Source organism: Miscanthus floridulus, chromosome 6 (genome assembly GCF_019320115.1).
Source record: "Miscanthus floridulus cultivar M001 chromosome 6, ASM1932011v1, whole genome shotgun sequence".
Classification (NCBI taxonomy): Eukaryota; Viridiplantae; Streptophyta; class Magnoliopsida; order Poales; family Poaceae; genus Miscanthus; species Miscanthus floridulus.
The window spans coordinates 49,965,799-49,977,580 of NC_089585.1; the positions used below are offsets into that span (position 1 = coordinate 49,965,799).

At 47.2% G+C, this 11,782-nt stretch overlaps 1 protein-coding gene across 2 annotated transcripts; it reads left to right on the forward strand.

The window, feature by feature from the left end:
• The first annotated feature begins 266 nt into the window (after positions 1 to 266).
• Positions 267 to 2,432, forward strand: LOC136458245 (uncharacterized). Of its 2 annotated transcripts, XM_066458223.1 has the most exons (3): positions 267 to 443; positions 517 to 578; positions 637 to 2,432. In XM_066458223.1, the coding sequence occupies exons 2-3, from the start codon at positions 576 to 578 to the stop codon at positions 1,813 to 1,815; spliced, it is 1,182 nt and encodes a 393-aa protein (XP_066314320.1). In that variant the 5' UTR covers positions 267 to 443; positions 517 to 575; the 3' UTR covers positions 1,816 to 2,432. The 2 variants fall into 2 exon arrangements, with proteins under 2 accessions (XP_066314320.1, XP_066314319.1); XM_066458222.1 differs by lacking the exon at positions 517 to 578 and having other exon boundaries at positions 268 to 443; positions 637 to 2,430.
• The last annotated feature ends 9,350 nt before the right edge of the window (positions 2,433 to 11,782 follow it).

The following is an 11,782-nucleotide window of genomic DNA, read 5'->3' on the forward strand; positions in this document are numbered from 1 at the left end:
GAGCAGCAGCAGACTGGACGTAGAAATATTCCACCTGAACCCATATAAATCCTTGTATTCTCTGAGCACACCATGTAGGCCAGACGCGTAGATACAAATTTAGTAGGGGATGATATAAAACACCGACGTGCAGTCTATACGGTTCCCATTTGCTTCCACGACCATGGACGTTGACTTCACTAAATACAAGTGTTTGCTGCTGCTTTCCCTGTGTGCTGCTGCTTCCGCGTTATTTGCTTACGCGTTCGGTTGTCGACCAGTTGACTACCTATGCTGAAGCGGCGAAGCTGCACAGAAGTTTCTGCCAAGCTATACATTCCAGGTCTGCAGCTTCTCCATTCTCTATCTGCTAATAAATCCTTCAGGCTGCGTGTGGTCAGTTCCGGAGGGATCAGGATCAGGACCTTACCAAGTTAGTTGTGATGGCTGCCAGAGATCCGATGGTATGCACCCTTCAGCCCTGCATTTTGATTGTAGTTCATAAAATCTTTGCTTGATGTTTCATTCCAACCTCAGTTTACTCTGCAATCTTCGAACGATTTGAAGACCAATAATCCAACTTGACACACACGATCATGGTAATTTTCTAAAGCTGCTAGATTCATTCCTATATATGTCATATTTTTCATACTGTAGGATGCATGGATGAACCGTTACCGGGCTTTCGCGGAAGGAGTGGTGATTATGGTCTGCCCGGTGCTTCTTGCGATTGCGCTGAAGAAGGTTGATCTCAAGAGCGAGGAACATGGGCGTGCCGTCCCAATTACCATGCTCGTGGTAGCGACGGTTACCTTACTTGCCAGTATTTGCCCCTTCCTTGTCTGCTGTTTCTCCAAGCGATTCTTCAGTGGGAGCTCATCAAGTTCCCCACATACTGCTACCATGTTGATGGCACCCTTATCCAGCACATGTTTAGTGGCACTTGCCTGTTGGATCATATACCTCATCTTACACAGCTGGGCATTCCCTGTGATCGGTGCCCTCGTTGGACTCTGCTCCGTGATCCGTACCGTCACGCACTTCACAACCGCTGTGCGAGAAAGAAATGCTGCAACTGCAATGGGATGTGAGGAGTACGACTGCAATAGATTGGAGAGCTCACTTGACTTCTTGGCTGGTATAACTGCACTGCTGTTTCTGGGACTGGAAGGCCTGGCTCTGGAGGGTCAGATTAACAGCACTAAAGCAATAATACACGATCGTCTTACCAAACCAATCGGCACAAGCTTCATTGTTTGTGTTGTTGGTGTGGGCTTAATGCTCCTTGAGACGATGCCTCCTCGCAAACTCATAAGAAACCTGACAGAGACCATTGATATCTTCACAGGTTTTGCGGTCTCCTTGGTTTTGTTCTTCATTATGTATGCACTAATGGAACTAAGAGCGTTGCTTCTCCTAGTAGCTCCCTTCCTCATTCTCATGATATATGTGTTCTATGCCTCTATCAGCAAGGATGATGGAAAGGGCAACAACAATCACAGGGGTGCCGCTAACGGTGATGAAGAATCAGCTGTTAGCAGTAGTGCGGGTAGTGATAAACCAGCGTCGCTTGAGCTAACAAAGGTAGCATTTACTGGATTCCTGGCGGTGTCGATACCAAGCATCAGCAATGGTTCAGTCAACATATCTACCGAATGTTTCTTGCACCTTGCAGCAGCAGCTATTGTCTCAGGCCTCGTGTGGAGGCTCCTAACGCATTACAAGTCACAGACCACCATCGCAGCTATTGCAGATATTGCTTCCTTCTGCACCCATCTCTGTGTTGCAGTTGCTGTAATTCCATTTACAATAATGGCCGGGAAGGCTCTCTCATGATTTTGTAGTATGATGAAGCAACTGATAATTTTGAATGATCACCTGTGACTTCAGTGCTGGCTGATCTTAAGGTGTTTCACTTTGATATACTTCTATGTGATAGTTGCAGCTCCATTTGTTATATATTTGGGGGCTCATTTGTTCTTGAAAGAAAGAAACAAACAAACAAAGAGAGTGCCAAGGCTAGGGAGGTTGAGAGAGAGCTCTGATCCAACAAATCTACCACTAAAGAGAGAGATTTGTGGGGGATTTGGGGCCTCCTCTCATTTGTTTGGTTCCCACCTCGTGTATTGCTTCATCTCATAGTGAATTTTTCTTGTTGTTTTCCGTGATTTTTCCCCACAAGAGGTTTTCATGTAAATCTTATTGTCCTCTCTTGATTAAGTATTTCTCTTGCCATATGTATTGATTAAGTCATCATCTTACTTGATATTATTTCATATGTAAATTGGTTGCTTGTACGGATGAGTTGGCATGCAAGGCATATGTGTTTTGTTCCGTATATTGAGTATGAGATGTTGGTACTGATGTATTAGTGAGCAAATTGATGCAAGTATATTGTTGCTCGAAGTTGGGACAGCTTGTGGTTAGATTGATTCAAGTCCAGGTGCTGGTTTAATTCATGCACATAAGGTGTTCCATGCACTACTGAAAACTCTTTTCTATGCGTTTTTTTTTGTACACATAGAAAAATGTGTGTACCGAAAAAACGCACAGAAAAATACAAAAACCCACAGGGTAATTGTATAATTTTTCTGTGCGTGACAATACACACAGAAAAATTACCATTATTGTGTCAGTTTATTCGTAACTCACAGAAAAAACTTATACACGCACAGAAATTTACAATTATTCAGTCAGTTTTTATTTTACACACAGATTAAAATTACGTACGCAATGAAAAAAAAGTCACGCGCATGGATTTCGCTTTGGCGTCGTGTTTTGGGCAATGGAGCCTGCTTTTTAAAGATGGCAACGGGCCCCGATATCCGATACCCGACGGGTATTTGATCCATTAGGGGACGGGGATGGATCATATCTTTACCCGTGGGCATCTAAATGGGCAAGAATCCATCCCCGACGGGTATAGCAGGTACGGGAACGTTCCCTGTTTACCCATCCCCGTTACCTATTGGAGAACCCGACTATTTGAGCTGTCATGCGAGTATTAGGCCCAAAGACGCTCAACATAGGTATTTTGGCTCAAATCTGAACAATCATATATATAGTTTGTGTGTTCTAGGAACCCTAGTTCAATTTTTCCTCGTCATCTCCGCCGGCAGCACACGCACGTCTGCATCACGAGCGCTCGTGCCCCTCGCTTCCTCAGTTCGGTCTCTCTGCCACCTTTGCTCGTCCTCCTCGTACCTCACTCATTCTCCTCGGTATCTCCGAGATTCCGACACTGTATACCCGGGTGAAGAAGAAACGTCTCCGATTGCAAAGCTGCGACCCCAAGTGTCCTTGTTTATCGGGTATGCAGTACCCGTCGGGTATCTATTACCCGACCGATGCCCAACGGATATGGGGATGGGCAAGAATCTATACCCGAGACAGTTAACGGAGAAGGGGACAGAATGAATTCTCCGTAGCGGAAAGAGAACGTTCCGGCGATACCCGATGGGTAAATGCCCCGTTGCCATCCTTACTGCTTTTGGTATTGGCGCGGTGTGGAATAAAAAACAGTGAAAAAACCGCAAAACCACCTAAACTTATCCTCCAGACGCGGCCGCCCTTCCCAATCCTCACGCACAAAACCGCGTCTCCGGCTCCAAAACTCCGCGCGCCCCTCCCATGAGCCGCCGTCCCCAGCCCCCAAGGTCCGCCGCCCCCAAGTGTTCTGCCCCGAGATCGGCCTCCCTTAGGTTCGACCGTCGGCCGCCGACCCCAGGTGTGCTACCCCAGATCTGCATGGGAGTGCCGCGGCCCCCCAGTTTCGGCGCCGGCCGCCGTGCTCAGGATCGACGGCGGCCACCGCCCCCATACCGCAAGTGGCCGCGCCCTCCCGTGAGCTGGCCTAGGCCGGCCGCTAGCCGCCGGCCCTCCAGGGCGCGGCCCCAAGGCCCTACCCCTACGCCTCCATCTTGGCCGCCTCTGACCCCGGCCCGCCCTGGCACCCAGGCGTCCGGATCTGTAGCGATGAGCATCCACAACACCAGGTATGCCTGTCCCTTCTCTTCCCTTCCTTTGTGTAAAACTTAGCACTGGAAACCCTAATTTAAGCTGTTTGGCTATCTGTAGATCTAAACCCAAGTGTATGCTTGTATGAGTTGGTCTTCCTGTTGGATGTGGATTGATCTGATATTCACCAAAGCACATGTTTCTGTTTTGTGCTTAGATCTTCTACTAATTTCTTTCACTAAGTATACTAAGGATTGATCTGATATTCCTTTTTAGGAGAAATGAAGTTTTTTTTTTAATTTACTTTGATCCAACTGATCGTTTTAAGTGGATGCTATTTATTTACTGGATGAAATTAAAGAATTCATATGCTAGACTAGATCACCTGGAAGTGTAAGGTTAAGGTGATGTACTTTAATCCTCTACTCAAGTGTATAACATGATGTATTATTTCCTGATTTAGCTTACTAGTAAAGTAATATATTTATGAAAGTTGCTTTACTCAATCGGTGCAGCTACTATGCCTATCAGGCTTAATAGATGTCCTGCGATAGTACTCATAATGATTTAGTGGTGCTTCACTGAATGAGTTAGTGGTGCTTCGCTGGGTTATGAGGGACTTTCATTATCTTGTCTGATAGACAATCAAAAATGCTTCTTTAATCTATCACTGCTTATTTGTTTGGAAATTTAAGGTTACATGTGAATCTGTTGTCTTTTCTGACATTAGAATTAGGAAGTAACTACCAGTTCATACATTAGAGGAAAATATTGAAGGACCCTCTCTTCTCTATACTGAATTTTGCCAATCCATTCCATATAGGATCTGCATTATGTCCATACAGGATCTGCATTTGTGTGGCATGTGCTGGCAACCAGGTCAGTGAAGGAATATATGATATACACAGTTCAGTGATTTTTGTTCTAGACCAAATAAACCTGCACAATGGTTATAATAACAAGAATTGTCTCTTGTTTGTTCTTTTAACATGTTTTTGCTTATCGCAAATCTAGCATTAGGCTGATGCTATGTACATTTTAAATTGACAGATACTTAGTTGAGATATGAGCTGCATGCTTATGTATATCCATAATATATGTTCCTGATAGCATCAAAGAAAATTTACAAGCAGCTGCTCAGATTTCATGTTGTCCCGTTCAAGGTATGCAATCTTCTTTAGTTTTGGTTTTTAATTCCATTTTTGTTTATCCCCAATTTATTTAATCCTCCATATATATCTTTGTTATCACAATTTAGGTAATGGGTATGATGCAACTTGATGTTCGGCCCATCGGGCATTGCAAGTTCAGGTACTGCTTCCGATCTCTATCTGTATATGCATCACTTCAAGTTAATTGAATTGCCCGAAATAAAATAATAGACACAGGATTACTATTGCTGAACCAAAACCTTCATGCATTTTTTGATCCACCTGATGTGGTAATGGAATCTGAAACTTGATCATGCCTGTTAATCTTTAGTTACTAGTGACAGTAAGCAAAGAAGTGGAATAATCATGGCTAACTTAGTTACTGGTGACACGAATTGCAGAACTCGAATCATGGCTACTGCATGGAACTTGTTGAAAGTCACAGTTGTGGCACACCATTTAGAAACTTGACAAACAAATCACAGTTATGCAGATTGTATGTATGCAATTTTTTTGTCTCGTAATTGGACTGTCTAGGATCCAATCATGTTGTTTCACATTCTATGTTGCACATACAGAGCCTGTAGACCTACAGCATGGAAACAATCATGGAGGTCGGTGCTATCCTAGAAGCACTTCGTGGCATGGGCGCACATGGCAGCGTGCGGGCAGCAGGGAGCACCTCGTCTTTCTGGTCAATTGGCACTGGTCAATCATATGCTAACATGTATTAAAAGAAACCACTTCTAATAATAATAAGTAACTTCTTGTTGATCCACAATACATGTCATCATGTGAATATTTTTAAACTACTTGTTGTAATGCACGGACGAACATCTACTGTATGCAATTTATAATGATAAGCTGTGATTTGTTCTATTGAGACTACAGTATAATTGGTTTCAGCTAATGTTGTTTGGAAATAAATAATCCTGTCATCCGATAATTAATTATGTTTCCTATGTCCCAATAGGGTAAATGAATTTTTCTGTCGTTGTTCTACCAGTAGTCAACAGGGAATTTTTTTTCTGTGCGTTTATTTTTTTTTCTATGGATATCCGCATAAACAAATTATTTTTAATCTGGGCGAATCTAATTTTTCTGTGCGTGTAAGACCGATAGAAAAACTATTTCTGACGGTGAACCAAGTGACGGCGCCTGGCGTGGGCCGGACGGAGGGGACGTGGCCGAGGGGTTCTCGGGAGTCGTGGTGGTGGCAGAGAGGTAGGCGGCCCTTGGGACCGGCGGGGAGTGTCCTTGGCGCTGACGTCGGTAGGCAGCGACTCGCCCGCGAGGGGCGAGCCCTTGCTCCGGTGGATAAATCCGCAGGATCCGGCATCGACGCTCTTCACCCTCGACGCCGCCGCCGAGAGCATGAGGAGCGGGAGAGCCTCGACGTGGGGATCACGTCCGTGCTGGAAGCCCTGGACCATGCCAGGGGTGCCTTGCGCGACGTTGTCGTTTCCCTCCGACTGGGTATTTGCTTGATCCTGCCTCTCGTCCTTTTCTTTCTCTATATATTTTTGTATCCTAACCATCGTCTTCCTTCAGTCCCTCATCGCTCGCAGTCGGCGAAAGTCTCGGTTCCTCATGAACAGAAGGAAACCTGGGACCGGCTCGTCGAGGAGGCGCATATACGTCCTCCATACTTAAAAAATGAAGTCGTTTTGGACAGCGATACGGTCTCTAAAGCATAACTTTGACTACTTATTTTTATAAAGATATTTATCAAAAAGTGATATATGTAAATTTTTGTAAAAGTATTTTTCAAGACAAATCTATACATATGACTTTCACATTTTCAAACTCAACAACTTAAAAATTATTCATGATTTACATTCCTAATGTTTGACTCAAGCCTTGTCCAAAACAACTTCATTTTTTTTAGTACAGAGGGAGTACTTACTTATATTTTCTATATGTGCCCAACCAATCACAAATGGTAGGTGGTGAATTCCTTGCCACCAGAAACCGATCCTTACCTTGTTGAATGAATAAATAAAAATAAATAAACTGGACGACCAATTATGGGGGCGAAGAAGTGCGGTCCGATTTGCTTCCAAGACCATGGCCGTTGACTTCACTAAATAGACAGAAGTCTTTGCGGCTGCTTTCCTTGTGTTTTCCGCGTGATTTGCTCACGCGTTCAGTACCGTATGCTGAAGCGGCAGCTGCACAAAAGTTTCTGCCAAGCTATACTTTTATCAGGTATGATACATTATTTTTTTCTCTCGAGACAAATCAGTTTCAGCCGGCTTCTCAGCCGCCGCAGAAATCATCAGCTCTTCAAGCGTCAAGACCCGAGCAGGAGCGGCGCAGCTCCGTTGCAGGTCTACAGCTTCTCCCTTCTCTATCTGCTAATAAATCCTTCAGGCCTCCATTGCAGGTCATCAGTTCCGGAGGGATCAGGACCAGGACCTCACCAAGTTAAGTTTTGACGTCTTGCCATTTTTAGGAGGGTAGGACTAAGGGCCTGTTTAGTTTCCCCTAAAATTCAAAATTTTTTGCGCAGTACTCGTCACATCGAATCTTGCGGCACATGCATGGAGTACTAAATGTAGACAAAAAAAAAACTAATTACACAGTTGGATGAGAAATCGCAAGACGAAACTTTCGAACCTAATTAGTCCATAATTAGACACTAATTACCAAATACAAACGAAAATGCTACTGATACCCAAAACCCAAAAAATTTCGGCGGTAGAGTCTTACCGCCTGTGACCGGAAGGTCCCGGGTTCGAGTCGCGGTCTCCTCGCATTGCACAGGCGAGGATAAGACTTGCCACTGACACCCTTTCCCAGACCCCGCACAGAGCGGGAGCTCTCTGCACTGGGTACGCCCTTTAAACGGGACCTACGCTATGCCTTGCGGGCAACAGTAGCTCGTTAGCCCCTAGATCTTCGTGCATATAACAAGACTTGTCCCATTTTTTGAACGTAAACAACTTGTCACATTTTATTTTATTTTTTATGCAGAAATAAAAATATTATTATAAGCCCACCTATTTTTGCCATTTTATACTTCTTTAAAATTGAAACATTTTGGGTATGATTGGAGGGCGTAAATGAATGAACCACGCAGGGCGCCAGAGTTACTGAGTTAGGCGAAACGTGGGCATGTTCGACGGATGCAAATATACCAGCACAGTGGGCGCGCTAGGCTGCGCCGTTTTGAACAGGGAAACAGAATGAACAGTGCGATAAACATTAACGTGAGAATAGTAAAAAACAGGTGAACAATGTTTGAATAGTGTCGTCTACAGAAAACGTTGCCAGAACAGTATCCGGTCAGCGTCATGAATAGTGTAGAATACTATTTGCTACACGGAAGGTTGGAGCGCTGAGGACGCAGGAATTTATTTCTCGTCGAGGGATTCTATTATTATTATAGGCGGCGAGGGATAGATTTCATTTATGTTTCCGCGGCCGGAGTCGGTGTATGAAGACATATTTGCACCACCTACTCAGCTAGGCTCCACTTCTCTTTTTGGCAACCAATCGATCCGTTTGTATGTCAGGCGCCCTGGCTGGACTACTTGGGCCCAAATCACTCCCAAGTTGCTGGTCCCACAAATGCTATGGTGTACTAAATCCGTTCCAAATTATAGTTTGTTTAACTTTTTTAATCTAAGTTTGACTACTCGATTTATTTAAAAATTTGTGTTAAATATCACTTCTTTTGTTGTGGCTTTTTATTAACAAAAGTTCTTCAAAAACGACTTAAATTTGACTATGTTTGCACAATTTTTTAAAATAGGACGAGCGGTCAAATTTAGGATAAAAAAAGTCAACCAAATTATAATTTGGAATGGAGGGAAGTATTTCTGACGCGATGAAACCGATCCGTACCTTTGTCGAATAAACTCGCCGACCAATTATGGGTGAACAAGTGCAGTGTTGGGTATCGGTATTAGTGATATCCGAAGAAAGGATCTGAGGACCGCGGACGACAATTTACCTAGATAATCATGGACGTATTTCAGTCTTGACCGACCCCGAGGGTACGGGAGCCATCTCGCCCGACCCTGAGGGCACGGGCCCCATGTCGCCCGACCCCGAGGGCACGGGCTCCGTCACGCCCGACCCCTTGGGCAAGGGCCCCGTGTCGCCCGACCCCATGGGTACGGGAGCCATCTTGACTGACCCTGAGGGCACGGGCCCCGTGTCGACCGACAACGAGGGCACGAGCTCCATCTCGCTCGACCCCTTGGGCACGGGCCCCGTCTCGCCCGACCCCAAGGGTACAGGAGCCATCTCGCTCGACCCTGGCACGGGCTCCGTCTTGCCCGACAGGGACCTATACCGCCTCAAACTAGTACGGGTCAGAAGGTACGACCCTGGGGTCCAACTTCTAACACCGGGCGGGAAGCTGACACGTCTCGACGTGACCCATGGCCACGTCAAGCCACACTCGAGGGTTCACATCGTCAACAGTGATAGGTGCGTGGTCGCTGTGCTGCCTACTCCCCGTACGGCCTGCTGACGGGCACGTCGGTTCAACACGTCGTCAGATGGGACAGGATGGGACGCCATGACCTGCTGATGACGTCGATGCATGACACTAGTGTGAATAGGAGCTCGACGTAGAGCCGTCCCTGTCACCATCTACAGTGTCGGCAGGACCTGTGTGAAGAGGAAGACGGACGCGGCGGCCCTGGAGGCCTTCTCCTCCCTCGCTTTTCTCATTTTCTTTCTCTGTAACCTACGCCTTCCCCTTCACCTATAAAAGGGAAAGCAGGAGCACACGGTTGGGGGAGAGAGAGCTAACGAGCACACAACTAAACAAGCTCAGTAAGAGTCAACTTCATTCGATCTTTTCACTAGAGACTTAGGGAACTTCTTTCCTCTCTTGCTCGTTTGTAACCCCTACTACAAACCAGTGTCGATAACACGAGCAGCAGCAGACTAGACGTAGGGATATTCCGCCTGAACTAGTATAAATCCTTGTGTCCTCCGAGCATACCATCCAGGCCAGACGTGCATATACAAATTTACTAGCCGGTGTTCAAAAACACCGACAATTGGCACACTAGATTGGGGCTTTTTGCCTATCTCGACATCCACATCAAGCCTCGAATGGCTAGTCACGGCGTCAGTTGGATGCCGGGCACGCACGTGCACTTTGGGAACCTAGATTTCATCGTCACAACAGAGGGAGGGTTGGCATAGTACTTCGCCGCCATCCAGCCTCTCCAGTCCGATGCCCTCGATGCGATCGTCGAGGCGCCTGAGGAGCTACAGCTGCACGCGCTGGAGGCTCGCACCCCTGGGAGCGACTAGCTCCTTGGCTTCGATTACAGAAGGCTAGAGCGCTAGCTCGATGCCGTCCTGGGACCCCGACCGTCCCGGGAGGACCTGTGCTGCCTCACCTTCTCGTTCACCAACGTCATGATACAGCTTGCCGGAGGGGAACCGCTCTCCCCAAAATACCTCATCCAGAGCACCACTATAGCGTTCCTGTTCAGTCTGTGCAATGCTACGGGGACTATTGGCCACCTCGTGATGCAGAGCATGTACCCATCCCCTACGAATGACGAGTTTGTGGGGATGACCGAATATGTGATGGAATCTTTCCACAGCCTTCTCACGGGAGATTTAGAGTCACCCTCCAACTTTGACTCCAGTAGGGGGAGCCATCACCTCTCGCGAGAATGTTTTATAGCAGGTACCCCTAAGGGATGCGTCGAAAGCATCCACAAGGGAGGGGCTACCCCACCAAACGACCTCGACGATGAGGTCAAGGGAGACGTAGGGACCCCGCCTCACCTGCGGGTGGAGCAGCAGAGGGCGTAGCACAGGGAACTCGAGGATGCATGACTCTAGCTAGAGCAGGAGTACGTGGAGCTCGAGCAAGAGATTGAGCATCGTAGAGACAGTGGGTGTGCGCGCGCCATGACCCACACCGAGAACCGGAGGATCATTGAAGATGATGGAGCCCTCCCACAGTTCACCCGGGCAAGCTAGAACATCGCTACCGTGGCAGCCTTACTCCGAGGGCTCATGGAGCCCGCAACACCCGACGATCGTTGGGCCCATCGTGAGATCCACATGCTGCTCTAGTGCGCGACTGGTGCATCAGGTGGAGAGCTCGCTGTCTTAGTGACGTGAGCTCGATGCTAGTCTGCATGTGCCCTTGGGACGACATGTTAGGGATATGTCGGTCCACCAGGCGCCGTGTGGCAGCGAGGGGCGCGCCGTGGCTCCGATGCATGAGCGTCTAGGCCTCCACCATGACACACGTAACATCCTAGATGCCCATACGCATGGACGAAGCAACGAGAGAGAGGAAGTCGGCCGCAACTACCACCCTTGTTGTGGTGAACGCTACGATAGCAGTGAGGACCAGAGCCCAAGCCCCAACCTGCCGGGGCCTCAAGGCTTCGGTCGACACATCCTCAACGTCTCCTTCTCGCCGACCAACATCCTGAAATACTTTGGGGAAATGAACCCCGGACTATGGCTCGAGGATTACCGGCTTGCTTGCCAAGCCGGTGGAGCGGATAGTGACAATTTCATTATCCGCAACCTTCCATTGTTCCTAGCTGATTTGGTGCGAACATGGTTGGAGCACCTTCCACCCAACCGGATTCAAAGTTGGGCGAACCTAAAGGAGATTTTGTGGGAAACTTCTAGGGCACCTACGCGCATCCTGAAGAACCTAGTGGGATCTCAAAAACTACCGATAGAAGTCTAGG